Source organism: Dryobates pubescens, chromosome 39 (assembly GCF_014839835.1).
Source record: "Dryobates pubescens isolate bDryPub1 chromosome 39, bDryPub1.pri, whole genome shotgun sequence".
NCBI classification, from domain to species: Eukaryota; Metazoa; Chordata; class Aves; order Piciformes; family Picidae; genus Dryobates; species Dryobates pubescens.
In genome coordinates, this window is record NC_071650.1 from 713,604 (window position 1) to 741,110 (window position 27,507).

At 50.6% G+C, this 27,507-nt stretch overlaps 1 protein-coding gene across 2 annotated transcripts in view; it reads left to right on the plus strand.

Moving 5' to 3' along the window:
- Positions 1–27,507, plus strand: part of WDPCP (WD repeat containing planar cell polarity effector) — a 114,827-nt gene that overhangs the window by 57,746 nt on the left and 29,574 nt on the right. For both annotated transcript variants that reach the window (XM_054177264.1, XM_054177265.1), the window contains exons 11-12: positions 4,700–4,763; positions 10,207–10,309. In XM_054177264.1, coding sequence (XP_054033239.1) covers positions 4,700–4,763; positions 10,207–10,309 — 167 coding nt within the window. The remainder of the gene's footprint in view (positions 1–4,699; positions 4,764–10,206; positions 10,310–27,507) is intronic.

A 27,507-nucleotide genomic window follows, 5' to 3' on the forward strand; every position in this document is an offset into this window, starting at 1 on the left:
ACCTTACTTCTGAACATCCAGCAGGAGCAAACTCTGGGCACTTGATTCTTTTTGTTCATGCCGGTGGCAAGAATAGAATCACAGAATGTTAGGGGCTGGAAGGGACCTCCAGAGATGGTCCAGCCCAACCCCCCTGGCTCAAGCAGGGTCACCCCAGGCAGGTCACACAGGAACACATCCAGAAGGATTTTGAAAGTCCCCAGAGAAGGAGACTCCACAACCTCTCTGGGCAGCCTGCTCCAGGCCTCCAGCACCCTCACACCAAAGAAGTTTCTCCTCATGTTCAGGTGGAACCTCCTGGGTTCCAGCTTGTAGCTGTTGTGCCTTGTCCTGTCACTGGGCACCACCTTAATCCTGACACTCATCCCTCAGATGAATGGAATGGAATGGAATGGAATGGAATGGAATGGAATGGAATGGAATTAGAATAGAATAGAATAGAATAGAATAGAATAGAATAGAATAGAATAGAATAGAATAGAATAGAATAGAATAGAATAGAATAGAATTAACCAGGTTGGAAAAGGCCTTTGAGATCATCGAGTCCAACCTATCATCCAACACCATCTAACCAACTAAACCATGGCACCAAGCCATGGTAGACATTGGTAGACATTGATCAGATCCCCTCTCAGCCTTCTCCTCTCCAGACTAAACAGCCCCAGGGCTCTCAGTCTTTCTTCATAGCAGAGATGTTCTAGTCCCCCAGTCATCTTTGTAGCTCTCTGTTGGACTGTCTCCAGTAGTTCTCTGTCCCTCTTGAAGTAGGGACCCCAGAGCTGGCCACAGCATTCAGAGCAGCCTCTCTGGAGTTAACAGTGCTGGAGTTAAAATGCTTTCCTGACATCTTGGCAGTCAGGTCACATTCTCAAAAGGGAAGCAGGCAGCAGGCCTTCCTCTCCACCACAGAAGGCAAGGCTGGATTCTTCTCTGCCTTGCCCACTTCTGACCTGCATGACCTTTGCCATGTCACTGACGTTTCCCCGTTGTTTCCATGTCCATACAGCAGCAGTGCCAAGAACCATCTTCTGCAATGCTTGTAGGATACCTGGGACAGCTGCATGTAGGAACAGGTTTCTTTTATCCCAGGAGAATCTGAACTTGCCATTGTGGATGCTGAAGAGCTTGCAGGGAAATTCTTTTTCCTGTCTGTCCTCTAGAATTAATTGCAGTTTGGGACTTTTAATCCTGAAGGTCATATTTCTGTTGGCTATCACTGGGACCAAACAAGTGGCTGAGCTTCATGGTTTACAGGCAGATTTCCTTATCTCTCTTTTCCAAGAGCCATATTAAGGCTTGATTGCTGGAGTCAGTGTGAAGCACACAGGGAGTGACAAAGTGAAGGAGGAGTGGGAAGACCTTCAAGGGCAGTACCCCCTAGATGCTATTTTAGAAAGCAAATATTGCACCTTGTAATGGTGGCAAAACAGAAGGGAGGGCGTTGGGCTTCGGGGTTTTGGGTGGTTTGTGGTGGTGTTTGGATTGTGTGTAGCCGATGAGCTGTGAGTGGACTCTGCTAGCAGTAGCAGGAGGTCTTCCCACCACAAATCACGCTGCTAACACAGACAATTGTTAGCTTGAGCCTGGCCTCATGCTGTACAGAGCCCTCTCTCATTGTTCTTGTAGAACAAAAGCAACACAACTTCCACACCAAAGAGAGTCACAAGGCAGAGCTGCTTTGAACGAACCTGGACATTCTTAAGTGATTTGATCTGCTTGCCTGAGTAATGCAGACTTGTCACTCTTGTTTGAAACCTCCCCCTTCTTTTACAGAAATCCCAGTGACCTAGCTGTGATTATTTCCAGCTCTCTTGGTATGTGAAGAGCATTTCTTGGAGAATCCTTTTTCAGCCTCCTTTTTTGCCCCCCCTTCCCCGCTATAGTTCTGAAACTAATGAGCTAACTTCACAGTTTTGTGAACAGGGGCCATAATGACACTGAAGTCTGAAAGTTCATTAGAGGGGGTGGGGATAAAATGAAATTGCAATCTTTGTGAAACAGCAAAGAAATGACAGCTTTGAGGCCAGGGTTGTGTTCTGCAGGTCAGTCACACAAAAATGTCACGTCACATTTTCCTGTCGCAGGCGGTTGTGCCTTGGCTAAAGCAAATGTCACTCAAATCATCTGCAGAGTTAGCACTTTGGGTGCTGGTTGGTTTCCAGTCTTTCCTCTTAACATACTAAGAAAGTATTTTTAATGCAGAATTGAGGAGAGGAAGAGATCAGTGATAGCTATTCCAGAGACACCTATTTTAACATCTGCCTACTGGCCTTAATTAAAGCACCGCTTCAGAATCAGCATCACAGCCTGAGATATTTTGGTGGAAAACCTTTGATGGGAAGCCTGTGGAAAAGCTTCAGCCAGCTGTGCATGACAAAGCAGTGGTGCTCTGCCTGCTCCCCAGTGACCAGGAGGTTAACCTCCTTAAACTGCTTCTGCCAGGAGGGCTGCAAATGAGTGCTTGGAAGACACTGCAGCGAGATGAGCTGTGGGGAGGAGAGGACTCCCCGCTCCAGCTCTTAGGAACCTCACCCAAAGAGAGCATTTCCCTTCCTGCTGAAGCTGACCTGTGATGCCTCTCTGTCACCAATGGGATTGCTTGAGGAAGAGTCCTCCACGGCTCTCCCTCACAGTCTGCTGAATCATTCCAAGTGTGAGGGAGAAGAGAAGAGAGCAGCAAGGCTGTAGCAGGAGTGGGGCATAAAACATTTAGGCTGGGGTCAGAAACAGGAATCCCAGTAGAGTACTGGGACTCCTTCGCCCACATGGGGAAGGAGGATTTCTGTGGTTCTTCTTGTTCACACTGGCCTGAGGAAGGGATGCAGCACTGACCACTGCTTCCTAAGGTAGTCTCAAGGTACAGAGCTGTCTAAGCCCTGGCATCCATAGGGTGCTGCGTGACAGCATCTGCTGGGCAAACACAGACTATGGATTTCTAACAGTAACAAACCACAGTGCTGCTTGGCCCCTTTGGGGCAGAGAAGTCATCTACTTTGCTCCCAAACTTCAAGCATCTGCAACTGATCCTGTGTTGAAATTGGTGAAAAGGTGAAAAGGGGGAAAGGTTATCAGTAAGGGAAACAATGCAGAAATCATTCTGTATGGAACCCAGCTTTTACCTGGCAACTGAAATAAACCAAGGCTATTTTCAGAGAAACATAGCATCACTTCAGCTGGAAAAGCCCTTCAAGGTCCTCCAGTCCAACCATTGTCTAGCTCTGCCAAGGCTGGGGCTAAAGCATGGCCCTCAGCACCACATCTCTGCCGCTTTGAAACACCTCTGGGGATGGGCATTCAGCCACCTCCCTGGGCAGCCTGTGCCAGGCTTTGAGAGTCTTTCAGTCAGAAAGTTTCTTCTCATCTCCAACCTAAACCTCCCATGGGGCAACTGGAGGCCATTTCCCCTCCTCCTGTCACTTGTTCCTATGTGAAGAGACCAACCCCCACCTGGCTCCAACCTCCTTTAAGGAGTTGGAGAGAGCCATAAGGTCTCTCCTCATTTTGTCATTTTGCCCCTCCAAAGATAATCACCAAGTCCATCTTTGTAGGTATCTTTAAACAGCTTTAAATGTACAGTACAAGAAAATGTCCCTTCCAAACTGATGGATCCTGTGATTCTGTACTCAGGTGACACCTTCTAGAGCACAGTGAGAAGAAGTTTTTGCTTGGGAGTGTTGCTCTTTCCCCCCTTGTTTTACCTCATTGACACAGATTCGGAAACTTCTTCCCTGAAAGGTTCTCAGAGCCTGGCAGAGGCTGCCCAGGGAGGTGGTTGAGTGCCCATCCCTGAAGGTATTTGAAAGAGGCAGAGATGTGGTGCTGAGGGCCACAGTTCAGCCCCAGCCTTGGCAAAGCTAGGGAATGGTTGGACTGGATGAGCTTGAAGGGCTTTTCCAGCCCAAACCATTCTGTGCTTCTCTGGTCCTCAGAAAACTCTCAGGAGTCTGTGCTGATGCTGGGCTGAGGCAGTGAGGAGGCAAAGCAGTGTCACCCTGTGTCTGCTCCAGCCCATGGGGATTCATGACTGCCTAGCATGACTGACCTGGGTTGTCACCTTCAGAGAGCTGTACTGAGGGGTCTGTGAAGACAAAACTCAATGCAAACTTCTACAAGGAGCTCTGAAGTCTGGTGAGATGTGGGATTGGTCTTTTCTGTAGGGGATTTTGTGGTTCCTGCCAACAATTTATTGAGGCTGGCTTTCATCTCTGTTGTGGCTGATGCCCTTCACTTCAGCTCCCTCCAGGTGCAGCTAGATCTGATGGGACTCAGAACTGAAGGTGACACTTGCTGAAGTTTTAAACAATAAAGTTAAGGGTTGTCACTGTTCCAGCTCACAGGTCTGCAGTCTGAGTAGGGGCCTACAAAGCTTCACAAAATCACAGAAAACATCAAAGATCTCCAGTCCAACCCTCCACCTAGCACTGCAGGGTCACCACCAAACCACATCCCTAAGCACCAGCTCCACAGGCTGCTGGAACACCCCCAGGGATGGTGACTGCAGCACTGCCCTGGGTAGGCCATTCCAATGTTTGAGAACCCTCTCTCCCGTAAAGCTAACCCTGTAAAGCTAACCCTTCCCCTGTAAAGCTTTGGCATCACTTTGGATGAGAGTTGAAGGGCTTCATCTGCCCACTGCTGATATCTGGTGCAGCTGCCAGGGGCTGTGCTCAGCAGGTGACACGTTTCCTGTTTCTTGCAGGTACCAGAGGTTTGAAAAAGCTTTTCTGCTGGCTGTGGACATAGGTGCTCGGGACCTGTTCATGGTGAGTCCTTGCTGAAGGCAGAGGCTGCTGCCAGGATGTTGGCTGCCAGCTTTTGTGCGCATTAAAAGGGATCCCTGTCTTTTGCAGCCTGAGACACATGCTGCAGGCAGAACTGTTCTACCTGCTTTGCCCTTTGCCATCCCGAAACTCCTCAGCAGGAACCGAGCGTCTTTAGAGTCATGGCCTAAAGGCTGCTCTTTATTTTCCAGGAATTACTGTGTGAGTTTTTGAACTTTCCCCTTCCTCCTCTGCCCTGATGTGAGTGAATGTCATCTTTCACTCTTAATAAGCTTATACCTTTCTAATCCCTTCCTTTAAGAAGTGCAACTGCTGAGTGCCGGCCACAAGAGCTGGCCACGTCCTGGGGATCCTGAATGCTCCGAGTTTGTCTCTTGGGGCTTTGTGCAAAGTGACAAATTATGAACGCTTCTGCAGGTACTTTTAAAACAACAAAGCATCAGCACCAGGGTTTTTACATTCCCTGCACTCTCTGCCCCCTCCCATTTAATTAGCCACAAAAGTAAAATTAACCAGCTCTTAAAAGGTCCTCTGTGTGAGCTCTGCAGGAGGCTCTTGTTTTATGAGATCTTGCACCACAATGTCACAGGGAGGTCAGGTGGACAAAGGCAATCCTGCTTCCCTAGTCTCTCTCAGCATGTTGCTGCTCCACAGCTGATTTCATTGTTTTCAAAGAAACAATAGGAAAGGGGCTGGTTGTTAAAAGAAAAAACAGCAGAAGAAGAAGAAGAAGAAAAAAAGCCCTTTGAAGGATTCCTTGGCTTGGCTCTTTTGCATAATGAAGACATTCTGTTGTTTAAATTAAGCTTTGACACTGGATGTTAATATCATTTATCCCATTAAGTCACTTGCCCTGCTAGTTCCATCTTGATATTTAAATTGTATGTTAAATGACACAATTAAAACCCTGCTTTCATGGGTTATGAAAATTCCCTTCTAATTATATAAAAAGTTGTGTGAGGCCTTTGATGTTTTTTTCCCCGGCTCTAATCATCTGCCTTGTTCCATCTCATTAGAGAGATGTGAACGCGGCGATAAACTTTTCCAAGTGTGCATCAAAGGAATGTGATGGAAATGTCAGACTTTTAGGAAATTCATTACATGCTTTATGTTTACTCTTCTCAGTCTCCCCTCCTTGTAGCTCATCTCTTTCCTTCTCTCCTCTTCCCGAGCGGGGCTGCCGCAACGCACACGGCACAGCGAAGCCATGCTGCAGCCGCCGCTGAGGTTCGGGCTGTGAGGTGGCTGAGGCAGGTGGCAGCTTTCTGCCAGGGATTCTCCTGCAGATGGGGAGTTCTCCCCGGGTCATTTCAGCCCTTCTGGCAGAACAAATGGCCCAGCCTTTGGGCTGGCATCACAGGAACCCTGTGGCTGAGAGAGCATTTCCTACGTGATCTCTGTTTCTTTCCATCCTGACAGCAGGACTGAGGGAGCATGCTCTGTCCCAGGGCAGAGAACACCACTCTCTGGCCTAGAGATGGATGCAAAGCTGCTGACAGGAGGGAGGGACTGTCAGTACCTGGCTCCACATGTGCTTACATGTCCCCTTCTCAAGAGAGATTCTCCAGCTTCCTTCAAGAGCAGTTTCACTGTTCACACTCTGTCTTTCCCTGCTCTTCTTTGTTTTCCCTTTCCTCTCTTGACACTTACTCTCCATTTCCCACCTCATCAGACTGCTTTTCACAGTATCACAGTATAACTAAGGTTGGAAGAGACCCCAAGGATCATCAAGTCCAACCTGTCTCGACAGACCTCACGACTAGACCATGGCACCAAGTGCCACGTCCAATCTCCAAAGGAAGAAGTTCTTTACCATGAGGATGGTGGAACACTGGAACAGGTTGCCCAGGGAAGTGGTTGTGGACCCATCCCTGGAGATATTCAAGATGAGGCTGGACAGGGCTCTGGGCAGAAGGGGTTTGTACTGGATGACCTTTGGAGGTCCCTTGCAAGCCAGACCATTCTGTGGTTCTGTGTGACTCTGGAATTCATCCTGAGCATCCCTTCCAGCCAACAGGGTTCAGCAGCGTTCCTGCTGTTTGTTTTGAGATTGCAAAGCAGCTTGAGGGAATGCTGTCTGAGGGCTAATTTCTTTTATAGAAATGAAAAAGAAGGGGGGGAAATGAAAGGGGGAAAAAAAGGTGGCTTAAAAGCTGTCCCTGCAGCTCTGGCCTCACCGGGATGATGCCATAGCGAGACGCCCGCCCGCTGCTGTGCCGCGCCCCGAGCTCTCCCCTCACCACAGAGCTCAGCCTGGCAATTATTGCCATCTCCTACAAAGTTCAACAAAGAGATCAACCTGCACAAGCCATCCTGGCACGAACAACAGCTGCTTTGATTGGGCAGCAGCTGATCCAATCTGTGGCAGAAAAGATCAAGCAGCAGAAGGGTTGTTAGCCTGAAAGCCTTTTGTAGTGCACTCGGGCTCTCAGCTGCTGAGAATTCAAAAGGCACATCCACCTACCAAAGGTAGGGAAAGCATGCAAGGAAAAGGCACTTTAATCAAACTGTCAGATCTTAGGAGAGACACTGATGAGGAAAGGGCGTCTGTGGAAGGAAAGGTTGGAATTCTGCCCAGAAATATCCCATAGACAAATGCACATCAGTGCTCCAAAGGACTCCTGCTCACCGAGGGCCGGCTCTGTGAGTCACAAAGAGGAGGGGGGGGAAAAAAGGAAGTAGGCAAAAAGTAATCAAACTGTTCAATGATAAAATGCAGTCCTTTCAGCAAACTTCTGATAGGCAGCTGGGGATTGTTTTTATTGTCACCGTGGGTTTTGAGGGGGCTGTGATCTCTGGGCTGCTGAACTCTCCTTAGGTAATGGTGTGGAAAAAATACCCTGGCATGAATATTCAGCTCATTTAATTGTTTCTTTCTGTCCTTCTGGGAGGCACCCTGTAATCAGGAGTTCCTTCTTCCTCTTTTAGTTGTTTTCTAGTTTTCTAGATGTTCTTTGAGGTGCCTTCCAACCCAAACCATTCTGTGATTCTAATGTATGAAGAAAGGCTGAGGGACTTGGGGCTTTTTAGCCTGGAGAAGAGTGAGGATCTCATCACCGCTTGTAAACACTCAGGAGGATGGAGCCAGGCTTTCCTCAGTGATGCCCAGTGACAGGATGAGAGGCAATGGGCACAAAGTTGAGCACAGGAAGCTCCATCTAAACATGAGGAGGAACTTCATTACTGTGAAGGTGGCAGAGCCCTGGAGCAGGCTGCCCAGAGAGGTCTCCATCTGTGGAGTCATTCAAAACCCACAGAGATGCTGTTCTGTGCAATCTCTTCTGCATGACCCTCCTCTAGCAGGGTGGTTGGACTGGTTGATCTCTGGAGGTCTCTTCCCACCCCTACCACTCTGGGACTGTAAGATCTCCTGCATTAGTGAGAATGCAGGGTGGTGGTCTGCAGAGGGCTATGTTGCCAGCAAGTGCTCCTTTCCCCCTTTGAATTCCTGCATTCAGCTGGAGAGCAGAGCAGTATCCAGCAATGAGTTAAATCTTTGGATGCCAAATGGCATCTTCAGCAAAGAAGTGGGAAGAAGAGCCTGTGCCAACTGTCCTTGGCTTACCCTCACCTCATATGTCTAAGTTCCTGCACACAGCAGCTTGTGGCCACAACACCAGAAGAGAACAGGGTTAATTGTCTCTTAGTTAATGGTCAAGGATGAAACTTTACTTCAGGGGCCAAAACCAAGTGAGACTGTAATTTGTCAGCAGGAAGAGATTCTCCCACAAATTGTGCTGTATGTAGTACAGGTGGTTTTCACCTCAAAGGTTAACACCTAACAGAGAGCCATGCAATTCAGCATGTAATGGCATGTCCCTGGTGCAGCCTTTTGCTGCTCAACGACCAGATCTGGAGTACTGGCAACTCTGCACACAAGGCAACATCGTCTCTGGAAAGCCCTCTGTGGTCTAAGAGTGGCTCAGGAGCCATGTCACCTGTGTGGCTGGCAAAACCATCACTGCTCTGCCTGCCTCCAATTTCAGCACAATAAGGACCTCCATCACTTTACTCAGTAAGTGTAACATGACAACCTCCAAACAAAAAGTGGTCCCAAAAGAGCTTTACCCCAAAACTCAGGTACTAAGAAGGAACCTTAACACACTTCAAGTAGGGACTGTCTTCATTGATGATCTGGATGAGGGGATTGAGTCAGTCATCAGCAAATTTGCAGATGACACCAAGTTAGGAGCAGATGTTGGTCAGTTAGAGGGTAGAAAGGCTCTGCAGAGGGACCATGACCAGCTGGACAGATGGGCAGAGACCAACAGGATGGCATTCAACAAGTCCAAGTGCCAGGGGCTGCACTTTGGCCACAGCAACCCCATGCAGAGCTACAGTCTGGGGTCAGAGTGGCTGAGAGCTCCCAAACAGAGAGGGACCTGGGGGTGCTGATTGACAGCCGCCTAAACATGAGCCAGCAGTGTGCCCAGGTGGCCAAGAAGGCCAATGGCATCCTGGCCTGCATTAGGAAGAGTGTGGCCAGCAAGAGCAGGGAAGTCATTGTGCCCCTGTACTCTGCATTGGTTAGGCCACACCCTGAGTCCTGTGTCCAGTTCTGGGCCCCTCAGTTTAAGAAGGACATTGAGCTGCTGGAAAGTGTCCAGAGAAGGGCAACAAGGCTGGGGAGGGGTCTGGAGCACAGCCCTGTGAGGAGAGGCTGAGGGAGCTGGGGTTGTTTAGCTTGGAGAAGAGGAGGCTCAGGGGTGACCTCATTGACCTCTACAACTACCTGAAAGGTGGTTGTAGCCAGGAAGAGGTTGGTCTCTTCTCCCAGGCAACCAGCACCAGAACAAGAGGACACAGTCTCAAGCTGCGCCAGGGGAGATTTAGACTCGAGGTGAGGAGAAAGTTCTTCACCGAGCGAGTCGTTCGTCATTGGAATGTGCTGCCCAGGGAGGTGGTGGATTCACTATCCCTGGAGGTGTTCAAGAGGGGATTGGACATGGCACTTGGTGCCATGGTCTAAGCATGAGGTCTGTGGTGACAGCTTGGACTCGATGATCCTCGAGGTCTCTTCCAACTTTAGTGATACTGTGATACTGTGAGAGTGCCAGTTCTTCAGACCAGGCTTACCCAGAGCCACCTCCTACCAACCCTCTTTCAACTCATGTTGGAGGCAGAGAAGTTACCTGAAAAGCAGAGGGCCTGGTTTCTTGCCAGCACTGAGTCAATAGCCTGGCTTTTATCAGTGCAGGATGGGTCAGTGTTCATTCGCTGCTGCATTCAACAGCACGAGCAAGATAATACATTTGCATTGGGAGGGAATTAAAATGTAATGGCAGGTTCATCAGTTCCATCTGTGTTTGTGATCTAAATAATAAAAGAACCTCTTTCTGTCCAAATCCCCTTTGTTACTCCTGTGAGATTCATTTTAGATTAATCTTTCCCCCCCCCCCTTTTTTCCCCTCTTTTATTTCCAAAGGACATCCACTACCTTGCGCTAGATAAGGGCGAATTGGCACTAGCTGAAGTGGCAAAGAAAAAGGCTAATGACATTGATGCAGAATCAATAACGACTGGAATTGGTAAGAATTAATGGTGTTTAAAAAGCCCTCTTTGTCTGAATCAATACTTGGCCTGTACAACACCGTGTTCTGTTTGTAGGGGGTTGCACCTAGAGCGTGTTCTGGGAAAGCAGGACGGCATTTGTGTCCACAAGCGGAGAGAGAGCCTGGTGAAAACAGCACAGCTTTGCCTTCCAGCCCCACCATGAGGCCTGTGTCAGTGTGCCAGGCACAAAAGGTTCATGCCATGGCCACGGGGATGAGTTCAGGCCGTGCAAACTGCGCTGAGTGAGGGCCTGGCTCTGCACACCTGTGTGTCCCTGCTGGTGTTTCACGGCCAGCTGTGGCAATCCCATTCACCTCCGGCTGGCTGCTCCTGCTCCCCCTGCCGCAGCTGGAGCCAAACCCTGCATGCTTTGGCAGCATTTGGACAGAACATGGACTGATGTGAGCACAGGCTCACATCCTGGCTAGCAGATCAAGAGAGGTTCTCCTCCCCCTCTACTCTGCCCTGGTGAGGTCACATCTGGAATATTGTGTCCGGTTCCAGGCCCCTCAGGTCAAGAAGGACCTCAGGGAACTGCTGCAGAGAGTCCATCACAGAGCCCCAGAGCTGCTGTGGAGCATCTCCCTGTGAGGCCAGGCTGAGGGAGCTCTGGGGCTGGGAGCAGAGGAGCCTGAGGGCTGCCCTCATTGCTGGTGATCAAGATGTGCAGGGCAGTGTGGGGAGGATGGAGCCAGGCTCTGCTCAGGCATGTCCAAGGACAGCACAAGGGGCACTGGGGGCAAGCTGGAGCAGAGGAGGTGCCACAGGAGGGAAGAGAAGGGAAAACTTTGTCAGTGTGAGGCTGCTGGAGGATGGAGCAGGCTGCCCAGAGAGGTTGTGGAGTCTCCTTCTATGGAGACTTTCCAGATCCACCTGTCTGTGTTCCTGTGTGCCCTGCCTTGGGTGACCCTGCTCTGGCAAGGAGGTTGGGCTGGATGATCTCTGGAGGTTCCTTCCAGCCCCTGCCTCTGTGATCAGCTGTAGTAGATGTGTACTGCCTTCTGGTTAGAGATGTGCAGGTACAGAGTCTTCCCCTCCTTCAGAGCAGACCTGGAGTTACCCCATCAGCATAAACCATTGCAGTCATTTTCAGTGATAGAGTTCCTTCACGTGTTCTCCTGTGCTGAATAATTAACTGATGAACGATTTCAAACACTTTTCAATGCCCCTGGGACAAACTGTCACTGAGATCCAGTCTGTAGCCAGCAATGAATTTGCATCCATTTCATTTTCTATGAAAATAAACAGGAATCTCCCATGAGTTCATTCTGCTGTGGACTGGAGCTCTCCTCACACACCTGAAGCCTCAGCCACAGGGTTTGGTTCATTGTCTCTTATTTCATTCCAGTGTCGTTGTCTTGAAGGAGTTTTTATTTCTTCAACTCTTGTGGAAGGAATAATGCTAAAGTTTAAAACAGATGTCTCCATGAGAGGTGAACTTCATGGGCCAGATGAAAACAAAAGATAGCAAATGCTTTATGTGTCACTCACTGCAGTTATCTAACATCTTGGCTGGGGGCAGAAGCTCATGCCAGAGCCAGAAGCTTTAAGATGCAGTTTCAAGCAGGTCGCTGTCACCTAAGGAGCTGGGCAGCCCAGTCCTTGGCATCTAGTCCCTGATCTCTGGGACTTTCAGCCACCTCATTCTCCAGTGGTCACACTTCCCAGATCAAACCCCAAACATCCTGAGCACCCACTTCAGGCTTCTACAAGGAGGCAGCAACCTTAAATGACAGAGGCAACAAGGTGTAACCAGTTCTGTAGTCCCAGTTCTGTTTCACCTCTTTTTTAATGAATGGGATGAGGGGATCCAGGGCAGCACCAGCAAGTTTGCAGATGACACTAAACTCAGCAGCAGGCTTGATCTGCTCAAAGGTAGGAAGGGTCTGCAGGGAGATCTGGAGAGGTTCAATCCATGGGCTGAGGTCCAAGGGATGAGGTTTAACAAGGCCAAGTGCCAGGTCCTGCACTTGGGTCACAACAACCCCATGAACACTCAAGGCTTGGGGCAGTGTGGCTGGAAAGCAGCCTGGTGGAAAAGGATCTGGGGATTGCTGGTGGACAGTTGGCTGAACATGAGCTAGCAGTGTGCCCAGGTGGCCAAGGAGGCCACCAGCATCCCAGCCTGGACCAAAGCAGTGGCCAGCAGGAGCAGGGCAGCCTGTGCCAGTGTTTCACCACTCTCCTTGTGCACAACTTCCTCCTGAGGGCCAACCTCAATCTGCCCTGCTCCACTTCAGATCACTGCCCCTCATCCTATCCCCACAGGCCCTTCTGAACGGTCCCTCCCCAGCCTTCCTGTAGCTCCTCCTGTAGGAGGTGGTTGAGGCCCCATCCCTGGAGATATGCAAGATGAGGCTGAACAGGGCTCTGGGCAACCTGATCTAGTGGAGGATGTCCCTGCTGACTGCAGAGGGGGTTGGACTGGATGAGCTTTGGAGGTCCCTTCCAAGCCAGCCCATTCTGTGATGCTGTGAGTTGTGTTTGTGGGTTTAACCTCACAAAAGCACTCCTGGGACAGCGTTATCCACAGTGCAGCAGTGCTGCAAGCTGTGGATTGCTGATGTAAAACCTGAGCTGCAGAGAAGTGCTGTGGCACAGCCTGTAAGACATGCCATAATTCATCAGGATTGTGGAGGTGAAGAGCTCAGCCTCTCAGACATCACTGTTCAGTGAACATCCAGCGAAGAGCATCTGTAGGCAAGTGTCAGAAAGTTTCCCAAGGCCAACTTCTAACAAATTGCATTAGGACCTAGCAAGATGATTTGAACCTGCAGCTCAGCAGCTTTCACCCAAAAGGGATTCGTGTTGTGACAAGACAGAGAGCTGCTGCATAGCTGAGAGGCAGGTTGGGAAACCTTCTATGCCTGCTGAGAATTCAGTTCAGGCTGTTAGCAGCACTGCTCTTTAGGCAAACTTGCTAACAGAGGCATCTGGGTTAAAACATTGATGTAGAGAGAATTTCCTTGTTCTGAGGTGCTAGATGCTAGGCACTGACTAACAGCTTGGTGTTTCAGGAATACCTGATGGGAATGCTTGAGGTTTTTCCACTCAGAATGGAATTTTAAAGCATTTCTGGGAAAACTCCATCGTGTTTGCAAGTGGGATAGGAAACCTCAGCAGTCCTCACAGAGACTGAGGTCAGATTTGCCACACATTCATGACCTGGGTGAGGGAATTGAGTGTAGCCTCAGCAAGTCTGCTGATGATATAAAACTCACACCTGTCAGGCTGTGCTGCCATCCAGAGAGATCTGGACAGGCTGAGAGCTGGGTGAAGACAAACCTCCTGAGGTTCAATAAGCACAAGTCCTGTGTGGGGGGAAGAGTAACAGCAGGCACCAGGACAGGTTAGAGGCTGCCCTGCTGGAAAGCAGCTCCATGGAGAAAGATCTTGGAGTGCTGGTGGGCAGCAAGTTCTGCATGGGCCAATGGGATCCTGGGGTGCAGGAAGAAAAGTGTGGCCAGCAGGGCTAGGGAGGTTCTCCTTCCCCTCTACTCCACCCTGCTGAGACCACACCTGGAATGCTGTGTCCAGTTCTGGGCTCCCCAGTTCAAGAGAGACAGAGACCTGCTGGAGAGAGTCCAGCAGAGCGCCATGAGGCTGATTAGGGGACTTGAGCATCTCCCCTGTGAAGAGAGACTGAGAGCCCTGGGGCTGTTTAGTCTGGAGAAGAGCAGGCTGAGAGGGGATCTGATCAATGTCTATCAATATCTGAGGGCTGGGGGTCAAGTGAAGGGGACAGGAACAGGGGATACAAACTTGAACATCGAAGGTTCCACCTCAACATGAGGATAAACTTCTTTGGTGTGAGGCTGCTGGAGGCCTGGAGCAGGCTGCCCAGAGAGGTTGTGGAGTCTCCTTCTCTGAAGACTTTCCAAACCCACTTGGATGCATTCCTGTGTGGACTACCCTGGGTGACCCTGCTCTGACAGGGGCTTGCATTGGATGATCTCTGGGGGTCCCTTCCAACCTCTAACATTCTGTGATTGTGTGATTCTGTGAAAATGGCATTTAAAGTGTAAAGGGGCCAAGATGTTTCACCTCCCTGGCAAGAAGCATCACCAGTTTGAAGCTCAAGTGGAGAATTTATCCTTTTCTTCTTGGCTCTGTGGTGGTATTTCCTAGTGAGCAGCATGCCTGTGCTCTGTGGTAATTACTAATGACACATGCTGTAGTGTTTTGTCTTCCATGCAGTGTGTCTGAGGTACCAGTTTGGTCTTGCATACACTTTTACTACCTGCACATCACTTGTAAATTACTCAGATCTTCCCCTATGCCTAACAGTCCTGGCCTGCCTGCATTTCCAGACCATGTTTAGAGCTGCCCCCCTGGTTTTGTAACCTTCATCAGCCCAGTAGTTCTTCTTTTGGTCCGTAAGAGTGGCCAGGCATTGCAACAGGCTGCCCAGGGAGGTGGTGCAGTTCCTGGAGGTGTTCAGGAAATGTGGCACTGTGGGACATTGTTTGGGCTGGAAAAGACCTCTAAGATCATTGAGTCAAACCTTCACCCTAAGACCACCATGGCTTTGGACCTTTCCATCTGATAATTCCATTAAGAGAATATAAATGTGGAGTTTTTTCACCCAAGGTGCACGTGTGTCCCTTCAAAGCAAGCTCTGCTCTCAATAGCAAGGCAGTGCATTTGCTTCTCAAGAGCAAAGTGCAGCTCTGAGCATCCTCACTGGCACAGGCTGCCCAGGGAGGTGGTGGAGTCCCCATCTCTGGAAGTGTTCAAGAAACCTGTGGCCATGGCACTTGGGACAAGTGGTTTAGTGGCCATGGTGATGCTGGGCTGATGGTTGGACTGGATGCTCTCAGAGGGCTTTTCCAGGTAAAGCAACTCTATGATAATGATTCCTTCCATCTATCAAGCATGACTCCTTTCATTTAGCTACCCTTACCCTCTCTGATGCTGATGACAAAGCCTTCTTCATTTCCTACTCTTAGAATCACAGAATCATGGAATCATAGAATCACAGAATGGTCTGGCTTGGAAGGGACCTCCAAAGCTCATCCATCCAACCTCCTCTGCCCTCAGCAGGGACATCCTCCACTAGATCAGGTTGCCCAGAGCCCTGTCCAGCCTCACCTTGAACATCTCCAGGGATAGGTCCTCAACCACCTCCCTGGGCAACCTGTGGCAGTGTTCCAGCAGCCTCCTGCTGCAGAACTTGTTCCTCACATCCAATCTCAACCTGCTCTGCTCTAGTTTGAAGCCATTGTCCCTGGTCCTGTCCGTGCAGGCCTCTGGAAAGTCTCTCTTCATCTGCTGTTCCTTGGCACATCTTTCTCTTGCTCTCAGATATAAGTGAAGCGAGGACCTTGGCCTTTTATTTCCTAACCTGATGTTGCTTTCACTGTGGAATGTGTTCATGGCATGCTGAAAAGGCCTTACCTGGAAAGGCTCAGGGGACACCTGGGCAGGGTGCAGGCTTTTTAAGCTCTGCTCCCTTCAGTGCCAGTGTTAGATCTCCTGTTTATTTATTTAGATTTTTAGTTGAAGTCATTTAAATCCTCTGGACTCAAATCTTTTGCTTTTCTTTTTCTAATGAGATGACTTTTCCCCCTCACCCCCGCCCCCAAGAGACAGGGAAACATTTTTAATGAAAAATGCCTTTTTCTTTTCTTTTTTTTTTTTAAAGTATGATTGGCAGTTAACCTATGGCAAGGAATTAGTTTCCACAAGCACTTTCTCAGCGTTGTGCCACACAAGATGAGTGTCTTTGAAGAGCCAGAGTAATTTGCAGTGATGTCACTGCCCTCCTGTGTGCTCTCCCTTGCACACATCCAGCCACACACAGCATTTGATGCACTGAACACAACAAGAAGACTTCCACCCCTGGGCAATTCCACCATTTCCACCCCTGGGCTCTGGGTGGGGATTTCAGCATGCAGGGAGCCCAGGTATAGGTCTGGTACCACCACAACTCCTTCCCTCTGCCCAAACAGTGACAGAGAGCCTGCTCTGGAAGGATGCTCAATGTTTTGTGGGCTGCTTGAGTCCCCTGGTTTCCAGAGGAGCTTGCAACTCATGGTGTGGAAGCCTGCAGCAGCTCTGAATTCACAGGATCAGAGGCTCACAGGATGTTAGGAGTTGGAAGGGACCTCAGGACATCATCAAGTCCACCCCTCCCTGCCAGAGCAGGACCACAGAATCCAGCACAGGTCACACAGGAACACAGCCAGACAGGGCTGGAAAGGCTTCAGCGAAGGAGACTCCACAACCTCTCTGGGGTCCCTGCTCCAGGGCTCTGTGACCCTCACAGGGAAGAAGTTCCTCCTCATGTTGAGGTGGAACCTCCTGCACTGGAGTTTCCATCCATTGCCCCCCTTGTCCTATCACAGGGTGCAATTCATGGCCTGGCCTCCCTGCCTCCCTGGGGGTGCAACACTCCCTCCCCGTAGAACCAAGTGGACCTGCTGAATCCTCTGCTTTGTCCTGATCGCCGACGTCTTGTTAATGACAGTTTTAATTTGCCACCTAGTAGCGAGGATGTTACTCTGTTTAGAGGTTACAGGCACTAATTGCTCCCCTCCTCGTGTTCGTTTCGAGAAGTGGAGTTTTCCTTCAGCTCTTTAGCAATGCCAAACTATTTTTGGCTCCACCTCACCTCACCTCTCCGCTCGCTTGTGACATGATGTCAGGTTTGATCTATACCTTCCCACTGCTAGACAGCTTTGCCTAAAGACATAATCCTCAGCCCCTAATAATTATAAGTACATCAAAGGCTAGCTGGTTTGCTTAGCTGCAGAGGGCTACACAAAGATCTGTGTATCTTCACTTGAAAGAGGTTGAGAGGTTTGTGTCAAGCTTTAGAATTCCATTTTTCCTCCCTTCTTTATTCTGACAGATTCCTGCCTGCCACAGACCCTGGTTGAAAAAGCACCCCTGTGTGCCTGAAATGAAGACACTCTCCCCACTAACATTTGAATTTTGACAGTCCTCATGTTTTGTCAGCAGTAAAATTATGCCCTACTGCATATGAAAAAGACTTACCAAGAAGTCAGAGATGAGCTCTTTTGTGCCTTCATTTTAGAGAGTTGGAAATAAATAAATAACTAGAAAGCAGGAACTGGAAGAGCCCCAGCTCTAGGCAGCTGCAGCTTCTTATCTGGAGCTGTGTTCAGCTCAGGGCCCTCACTGCAGGAAGGCAGTGAGGATGGAGCAGGGTCTGGAGGGGCTGAGGGAGCTGGGGGTGTTCAGGCTGGAGAAGAGGAGGCTGAGGGAGACCTCATTGCTCTCTACAGCTCCCTGAAGGGAGGTTGGAGTGAGGAGGGGGCAGCCTCTGCTCCTTGAGACAGGAGCAGAAGCAATGGTTCCAAGCTGTTCCAGGGGAAGCTCAGGCTGGATCTCAGGAACTATTTCTGCACTGGAAGGGTTCTCAGGCATTGGAATGGTCTGCCCAGGGCAGTGCTGCAGTCACCATCCCTGGGGGTGTTCTAGCAGCCTGTGGAGCTGTGCTTAGGGACATGGTTTAGTGGTGACCCTGCAGTGCTGGGTGGAGGGTTGGACTGGCTGAGCTTGGAGGGCTCTGCCAACCAGATGCTTTCTGTGAGGCCTCTCATCTCAGATCTCCCCAGTGCATTTCCATCTTAGCCCTATCACCTTCAGCAAATCTGATACCTGTAGAGAGTGGATGACACCCAATTACCAAGTAAACATTTTCCATAACAACCTATCAAGTCAGTTACAAAAGCAAAACCAAGTCACAGAGATACTCCTTGGGTGAGGAGGTTGCATGATACAGAACAGTTCAGCCTGAAAGATCTTGAAGGAGCTCCCATGGCATGAGTCATTGTGTCCATTGCTTTCATAGCTGGGAATTTAAGTAGGAATTTGGCTTCTCAGCAGTGACTCCACAGGCTGAAGGAAATACCAGTAAGTCTCCTTGTACCCATTGATAGCACAGGTAGGCAGTTAAGTAGGAATTCTGCTCCTCGGCACCGAGTCCATTGACTGAAGCAAATGTAAATAAAGGGCACACGTAGTTAAGATAACTGTTGAAACAAAGCATCAAAGAAATGGCTGCATGGAAAGTGTCTGTGCAGGGAGACTAAATGAGCCCCTTTCTGGGAAGTAGGCTTTAGCCAAATGCAATTTATGCATTAGTCAAACACAAGTTTTTCTGGCTCGGTGCAGGCTCCCCGGCTGGAATTTAATGGCCTCTAATTCACTGTTGGTCGAACAAGATGATTTACACTGTGTCATTAGAGTATAATATTCATAAGTTCTGGATTCCAGTCTTGCCTACAGCTCTGTGAAAAAGCCCCTGGTAAAGCTCCCATTAGCTTCAAAAGGCCCACAAGCAGGCTGGAAGGCTGCTGCCCAAAGCCACCCCATGCATATTCAGCCAGCTCCTCGCCTGCACGTGTGCCTGTACAGCGGCGGCTGTCGCGCAGCCTACCAACAGCTCCGAGCCTGAGCACCACCACTGCCTTCATTATCCTCTGTTTGTATTTTGCTTTGTGACATCAGCAGCCACGGAATCCTCTGCTGCTTTGCTGCTCGCACGTGTTTTTTTCCTCCTGGAAGCACAAGAAGCAGTCAGGGCAGGAGGCGGTTTGCGAAGTGCTGCAGCTGGCTGGGAGCTGCCCGCCCATGTGCTCACGGTGTGTCAGGGGCATGGCTGTCTGACACAGCCTGGAGCCACCCCTCAGCCTCCTGCTCTCTGACAGGCCCTTCCCTGCCTGCGTTTTGCTGCGTGGCGGCTGGAATGTGTCCGGTCCTGCTGCTGCGCACCCGGCAATGCCACCTGGCCGCCTGCCATCCGCGGAACAGAGGTGTCCTGGGGGCTGCTGCTGCTGCTGCTGCCAGCAGCCAGCTCAGCCTTCCAGTGGAGGTGTTCAGCACCAAGTCTTGTTGTCCTGGCTTGCTGAAGAATGATCATAGAATCAGAATTGTCAGGGTTGGAAGGGACCTCAAGGAGCATCCAGTTCCAAGCCCCCTGCCATGGGCAGGGACACCTCACACTACAGCAGGTTGCTCACAGCCACAGCCAGCCTGGCCTGGAAAACCTCCAGGCAGGAGGCTTCCACCACCTCCCTGGGCAACCTGTGCCAGAGTCTCACCACCCTCATGGGGAAGAACTTCTTTCTAACATCCAATCTGAATCTCCCCACTTCTAGTTTTGCTCCATTCCCCCCAGTCCTATCAATCCCTGACACCCTCAAAAGTCCCTCCCCAGCTTTCAGATACTGCAAGGCCACAAGAATCTGCTCTTCACTCCAGGAATGCTTGGTTATCTCCAGGGAGGATTTTCAGCAGTGAGAGCATTAGCAAAGGAAATGACTAACTCTAGCAGAGGGTAAGATGTAAGATGCAGTAGCAGGCTGGTTACATCAAGTGAAAAGCACAAGGTAGGGAACAATGTTATATTGAACCCCTCACCCCAGAATCCATGCTTAGGTTTTTAACACAGCTCTGCAGGAAAGAATCAGAGACTCACAGAACCCTTTAGGTTGGAAAAACCCTTCAGGACCACGGAGCCCAACCATGAACCCTCTGTACCAAGTGCAGCGCTAAGCCACATTCCCAAGCACCACATCCACATGGCTTTTGAGCATCCCCAGGGATGGGGACTCCACCACCTGCCTGGGCAGCCTGACAACTCCTTCTGTGAAAAAAATGTTTCCTAATGTCCAGCCTAGACCTCCTCTGGTGCAGCTTGAGGTCTTCCACATTCCTTTAAAGTATCAGCCATGTGGTTAATCCATGGGACCTGACTGATGTGAGAACCATGCCCTACCTTTACTGATCTTGTGCTATGCAAAGACCCAAAGCTGTGCTCAGAGCCACCACTGGTGAAGGACAGCAAGAAAGTCCTTGCTACTCCTGCCACTGGTTCCTCATCAGATGTTAGGCTGAGCTCTGAGCAGCCACTAGACAGGGCTGGTGGAGCTGGGCATGGCAAGCCTCTTATGGTAACACCAAACACAGCCTTGCAGATACATTCAAAAGGGATCACTTGAAACACAGGAGAATGTAGGGGAGAGGAGGGAAGCTGCTCTCCCAGAGGGCAGAGGAGAAGCAGGGACATGGACACTGAGAAGCTTGAGCCCCAGAGACCTTCCAGAGTAGCTCCAGAACTCGGTCTTACATCACCTGGAAGTGCTGTTGCTCATGAACCATCATCAGGAGCCCTACAGGAGCTCACCCTCTGACTGTGCCACGTAACCTGCGGCAGGAAGAATTTTGGACCTGGTCTAAACTTCTCCTGAATCATCATTTGCAGTTCACTGCTGAATTTCACCACACCTCTGCCTGAATAATGCAAACTTGTATTAAGCAGATGAAAGATTGTGGCTGCAGTTAATTATTTTACTACCTGGGGTGTGCTGTGGCCAGGGCTGAGCATCTGCAAAGTACTCACCGTAGGCCCTTGCTTGTAGCCGTTCAGTGGGAGCCCAGACTGGCCTGCTGGCTCTGCTGCTGTAGTGTCTCAGGGATGCAAGGGGAGCACGAGGACCACAGCTCTGATCACTGTGAAAAAATGGTTGTTGACAGTTAAACATGCCAGGAACATTCCCAATTCCCTCAGAAATCCCTGAGGGAAGCATGCCAACAGCCAGCTGAAGATGAGCCAGCCTGTGCCCAGCTGGCAGCACCAGCACTGAGCAAGGCCACCCCTTGAATGCTGGGCTCAGTTTTGGGGCCCCCACACTGGGGGAACATTGAGGTGCTAGACAGGGTCCTGAGAAGGGCAAGGAAGCTGGGGAAGGCTCTGGAGAACAGGGCTGGGGAAGAGCAGCTGAGGGAGCTGGAGGTGTTTAGTGTGGAGAAGAGGAGGTTGAGGGGAGACCTCATTGCTCTCTACAGCTCCCTGAGAGGAGGCTGAAGCCAGGTGGGAATTGCACTCTGCTCCCTAGGAACAAGTGACAGGAGGAGAAGAAATGGTCCCAGGCTGTACCACAGGAAGTTTAGCTTGGAGATGAGAAGAAACTTCTTGACTGAGGGGGTTCTCAAAGCCTGGCAGAGGCTGCCCAGGGAGGTGGTTGAATGCCCACCCCTGCAGGTGTTTCCAAGGGCCAGAGCTGTGGTGCTGAAGGCCATGGTTCGGCCTTGGCAGAGTCAGAGAATGGTTGGACTGGATGATCTTGATGGGCTTTTCCATCTGAAATGATTCTCTGAGTCTGTGGTTCCAGGGTCCTTAGCCTGTGCCTTGTTTCCATAGATTATTATCAGCCACATTGCCCCAACCCTTTCCCTGGTGTGTTTGGGAGCTCTGCAGCCCACCTCTCACACCACAGCCCACAGGATCAGAAATGGCACAGCAGTTCAGGGAAAGGAGACCTTTGTAGACATCACCAACATACTGGATGCCTTTGGCCAGCTCATTTGATCCTTCAGTGCTTTTATTTACCTCTGTAGACTGTCATGTCTCCATGGCAGGCTGCCCATCCTTTCCTCTTTGCCCCACACCTCAGCCTCTCACCCATGTCCTGCTCCTTCAGCACCGTGCCCTCCGCTGCTCCCCGCTGGTGCCAGGCTCAGAGTGCTGCCCTTCCATCAGGTTAACCACACACTCAGGTGAAGCCCTGTTTCCTGAGCTCACTTGTTTTCATCAACTGAAGGAATTCTGACAGCCCAGGGTGTAAAGGCACCCGTGGGGAAGCAGCCAGAATCCTCTGGTTCGTATCTGCCATTAGATGTCAGTGTGACAACAACCATCATACACAAAGGGTGTTCTGGGGTGTGCAAGGCTGCCACCCCATCCTGGTCTTCTTGCTTTCAGCTGAGGGAACATACAACCTGCCACTGGGCTGAGGAGAGCAGGAAACGTTTGATATCAGAGGTTTTTTTCCCATCACCTAGTTGCAGTTGCCTCCTAACAGCGACGCCTGTTTGCGTTCTGTTCCGTGTGCCTCAGGTTCCTGGTGCTGCTCTTGTCAAAGAAGTGCAATGTTTACCCAGCCAAGGACAAGAGCTTCTGCACACACCAGTCTGACACCCTGTTTTGGGGGCAAAAGGGACAGTCCATTGCTAATTCACAGCCCACAGGAGGTAAAACTGCTTTGCCCTGAGGCAAACGTAAATGACTCCGGTAGGTGCCCGCTGCTGTCGATTGAGTCCTGGTTGAAGTACTGCAGTAGAAGAACAACTGAAAGTTTCAATCCTTCAGAAGAAAAGGACAGAAAAGCTTTAAAATTGGTTTTAAAGCAACTTTTCTCATCTGAAATACGGCCTTGCTTTGGTGTGTCATGGGTATGCACAGGGCAGGAAAACCATAAGCATGTATTTAGGACATAGATTAGATATTGCCTGTGGCCAGCAGGTCCAGAGAGGGGATTCTGCCCCTCTGCTCTGCTCTGCACTGCACTGCTGAGACCTCACATGTGGTGCTGTGTCCAGCTATGGGACCCCAAGACAAGAAAGATGTGGACCTGATGGAGAAGGTCCAGAGGAGGCCACCAAGATGAACAGAGGGCTGGAGAACCTCTGCTTTAGGGACAGGCTGGGAGAGTTGGAGCTGCTCAACCTGGAGAAGAGAAGGCTCCAGGGAGATCTTAGAGCAGCCTTCCAGTACCTGAAGGGGCTACAGGAGATCTGGGGAGAGACTGTTGACAAAGGCTGGGAGTGACAGGATGAGGGACAATGGTTTGAAACTGGAGCAGGGCAGGTTTAGGTTGGATCTCAGGAGGAAGTTCTGCACAATGAAAGTGCTGAGACACTGGGACAGGTTGCCCAGGGCTGTGGTTGAGGCCCCATCCCTGGAGGCGTTCAAGGTCAAACTTGCTGTGCCCCTGAGCAGCCTGATCTAGTTGGAGGTGTCCCTGCTGAGTGCAGGGGGGTAAAACAAGATGACCTTTGAGGGTCCCTTGCAACCTGACACAGTCTCTGATGCCATGGCTCTATTTTAAGGAGTTTGCAGTGGTTTTTGCATGAAGTTGCAGGCACATCCCAAGAGGGGATGGCAAAGGTAGCAAAGACTTTTTGGTGACATGGAGCTTTGGAAAGTTAGTAATGAAAAGCATTTTGGGGACACAAAGTGTTTTCAGAAGAGTATTAATTGCCTCTAGCACTGAGAACTTGTGGGGGGGTTGCCTAATGTTTGGAACTGGAGGTGTTTCCACCATTAACTTCAATTAGATTTAGGTCAGGTCAACATGATGGCCAAAGCAGCTTGGCCTTCACCAGGATTAGGGACGCAGCTGTGCAAGAAGATAATTTGGGTTCAGCTTTGCCCTCCTCTTTCCTACACTGAGGTGGAAGAGGTTGTGAGCATTGCTGGACTTTGGTGTGTTCTTTTTCTGATATTGATGGATAGACTCTGGAGTGGCACCATGCTGCTGTGGGAAGCACCTGAGCATTGCTGGCTTTTCTTCTAGCTACTCCCAGCTGTGTTGCAGCTGCTTCACACTTGGCATGGTTAGTCCTGAGCACGCACTGCACAGCCCAGAGCGGTGCTAGCCAAGGGGAGAACCCTCTGCTCCCACCTCAGCTGAGTATCTGCAGGTCTCTGAGAGAGAGCAAAGAATCCCAGAACCATGCTCCCCTTTCAGGTGGGGGTGGGGAAGGAGAAATCTCATGTGCCAGCTCAACCTTGTCTTTAGAACAGATAATTATAGGCATTGCCAACTGAAAAGATGCCTGATTAAAAGGGGCCAGCCACCTGCTAATACAAGATTGTGAAGTCATCCTTGACCGTTCTCATAATAAGAGTTGCCACAATGATGTTCTTCACAGGGTGCTGGGGGCTAGAAGGGGCCTCCAGAGATCACTCAGTCCAACACCCCTGCCAGAGCAGGGTCACCTAGGGCAGGTCACACAAGATCACATCCAGGTGGGTTTGGAAAGTCTTCAGAGAAGGAGGCTCCACAACCTCTCTGGGCAGCCTGCTCCAGGTCTCCAGCACCCTCACAGCAAAGAATTTTTCCCTGATGTTTAAGTGAAACCTCTTTGGTTCCAGTCTGTGTCCACTGCCCCTTTTCCTGTCCCTGGGCACCACTGAGAAGAGTCTGGCTCCAGCCTCCTGATCCTCACCCTTCAGCTCTTGCTGAGCATTGCTGAGCCCTCAGGCTGCTCCTCTCCAGGCTAAGCAGCCCCAGGGCTCTCAGCCTCTCCTCACAAGGTGATGTTCAGTGCCCTCAGCAGCTCAGTGGCTCTCTGCTGGACTCTCTCCAGTAGCTCCCCATCCTTCTTGAACTGGGGAGCCCAGAATTTGCTGCAGTGTTCCAGAAGAGGCCTCAGCAAGGCAGAGTAGACAGGGAGGAAAACTTTCCCAAACCTGCTGGCCACACTCTTCATGCCCCCAGCACTCTGTTGGCCTTCTTGGCCATGAGGGCACAGTGCTGGCTCATGAGGAATTTGGCCACCAGCACTCCCAGGTCCTTCTCTGCAGAGCTGCTCTCCAGCACCTCTCCTGGTGCAGAGGGTTATTCCTCCCCAGATGCAGGACTCTACACTTGCCCTGGTTGAATTTCTTCCTCTCCTCATGCTACTCATCTTGTCCAAAAAGCCATCACCTATAATTCAGTCTACTTGCTCCCAACCTTTCTTTCACTTTGTACCCCTCCTTTCAATAGCAGTGGTTAAACCTTTCTTTAGATGGATACTGCTGGGGGCTTCAGTGCTCCTGCTCTCCTGCACATCTATTTTGACCTCAGAAATATCAGTGGAAGAGCTCCCCACTTTTCACATGTGGTTTCAGACCAGGTGGTTCTTCTTTGTGGTGCAAAGAGAGTAGACAAAGACACCAGCTGGGCTGGCAGCTGGAGAAGCCCCCAGCACTGGCCCTTGTAGCTGGTTGTAGCCCCTGCTCCAGCAGGGCCTGAGGGTGGGTATGAGTAGAGGCTCTGGGGCCAGGCACAACCTGGCACAGGGCACTCTCCCCCAGAGTTACTCTGGGTGAGTCCAGTGGACATTTTGCTAAAAAACAGAGCTGAAAGCACCAGGGAGCTGTAAGCCTGCTCTGAGCTGAGCCAGAGGAGAGATCAGGCTGTTCTGTACACCTCAGGGTGGTGGTGACAGGTGCCCTCTGGCTGAGTTCCCACCCACAGCCTAAAACCAGTCCAACGATGTCCCACAAAACATGAACTGTAAGGAAGAGTTTCTACCCAGGCTCAGAGGACAGGCAGAGGGAGCAAAGTCAGGCTGCAAGGAAGGACTCCAAGGTCACAGTAAATAACCAGGGAGACAGTCAATATCTCTGGGTGATGCACATTTGTGCAAAGAACTGATGGTGACATGTCAGGAAAGAAAAAGATGGCTCTGCCAGTGGGGAAAGATGCTTTTGATGGACAAACTTTCACTCTTGAGCATTAATCACTTTGTCCTCAGACACAGAATGCTCTTGAAAGGAGCAGCTGACAGGCAATGCTGTCTTCAACAGGTTTCACAGGCTCACAGAAAGGCAGGGGTTGGAAGGGACCTGGAGAGGCTTCAAACTAGAGAAGAGTAGATTCAGATTGGATGTTAGGAACAAATTCTGTACCATGAGGGTGGTAGAACACTGCATCAGGCTGCTCAGGAAGGTGGTTGGAGCCCCATCCCTGGAGATATTCAAGGTGAGGCTGGACAGGGCTCTGGGCAACCTGATCTAGTGGAGGATGTCCCTGCTGAGTGCAGGGGGGTTGGACTGGGGGCCTTTTGGGGGTCCCTTCCACCCCAGACTATTCTGTGAGATCATCCAGTCCAACCCCTCTGCCAGAGCAGGGTCACCTAGGGGAAGTTGCAAGACTCCACTACCTCTCTGGGCAGCCTACTCCAGGGCTCTGCCACCCTCGAAGTAAAGAAGTTCAGGTGGAATTAGGTGGAATGTTCAAGTTTGTGCCCATTACCTCTTGTAATTTTTTTTCTGAGAAGGTGAAGGTCTAAGACAGGATCTGAGCTCCAGCTCCTGTTGCCTACTGCAATGAGAACAGCAGAAACAAAGGGAATGAAATTGGGCAGTGAGAGGAACCACAGTGGTTTATTTTGTTTTTCCCCTGGCATCAGATGCCATCTCTTTGCGTCACTTCCCATGGACTTTCCTCCTGGTTACCTTCAAAAGCAGAAGCGGTGCCAGGAGCTGGCCACAGCTCCCTCTGGGGCTCTTGATCTTCCCGAGCGGTGGCCGCAGCCGCAGCCGCTGCTGACGGAGTTTATTTACATAGGGCAGGGAGAAGGTTTTTGTGCTCGCAGAAGGCAGGGTGCAGCGCAAACCACCTCTGCGAGGCTTCCAGAGAAAAACCCCAACGCTCTGCTCTTCATGCCACTCTGTAATTGAGGGAAACCAGCCAGGTGAAGATCTTCCCAGGGAGTGGAAGAAACAGCCTGGGAATGAAAACCTCCCTGCTGCCACGAGGTTGCATTTCCCCTTGGAAAGGGGCTGTGAAGCGCAGCCTGTTCCTCCCTCCCCAAAGCTTTACATTCGTCCTCCAAAATTGGTCTCTTCTAATGGTAAGGGGCACGAAGGGAAGTGTCAAGGTTTCCAGATGCCAGAATGGTTATGGAATGCCAGTACCACAGCAGGTGCTGGGGGTTAGCAGCAAAGTGCTGGAGCAGGTGAGTGACGGACCCTGAGCGCCTCTCGGGGAGGACCTGCCCTTCCCTCTGCCTCAGTGCCTTTGTCAGCCACAGCTTTCTTCTGCCTCCTGAAGTGCCAGTCAGGGTGCTCTGGAGGTGGGGAAAGCAAGATGTGCTCTAACAGCCCAGCTCCTTTTAGGTCCCAGAGCCTTGAGGTACATTTAGAAATTGCATCCAAGTTTTTCCCTCCTGCTGCAGGATTTACCCAAGAGCCGCTGCAGCGAGCTCCGTGTGAGTGTCCTGAGGAGAGCTGCGCTGTCAGCATGTGCAAGCACACAGCTCGAATAGGCACAGCCATAGGATGATTTGGGTTGGAGGAGACCTCCAAGATCACCGAGTCCAGCCTTCAGCCTAACACCTCCATGGTCATTAACCCAGGAGGTCTCAGGCTTTGTGTGTGTACAGCCATAAGTGGGTGCTCTGTGGAGTGCCTTTCCTAGGCGCTGCACCAATGCTGCTGATTCTCTGTGCAGGTACAACACACACAGACCCTGTGAAAACTCAGCCCTTGTTTGATGGAAACTTCACACCCCAGACCCCCAGTTCCTGCATCTTAAAGCTCCAAAGGTGTTCTAGGAAGCCAGGCTTTTAAAAAGGGACTGAAAACTCGATTTTGTCATTTTGGTCCATGGCAAGGAGGCTCCTGTTACACTCCAGGCTGAGCAGG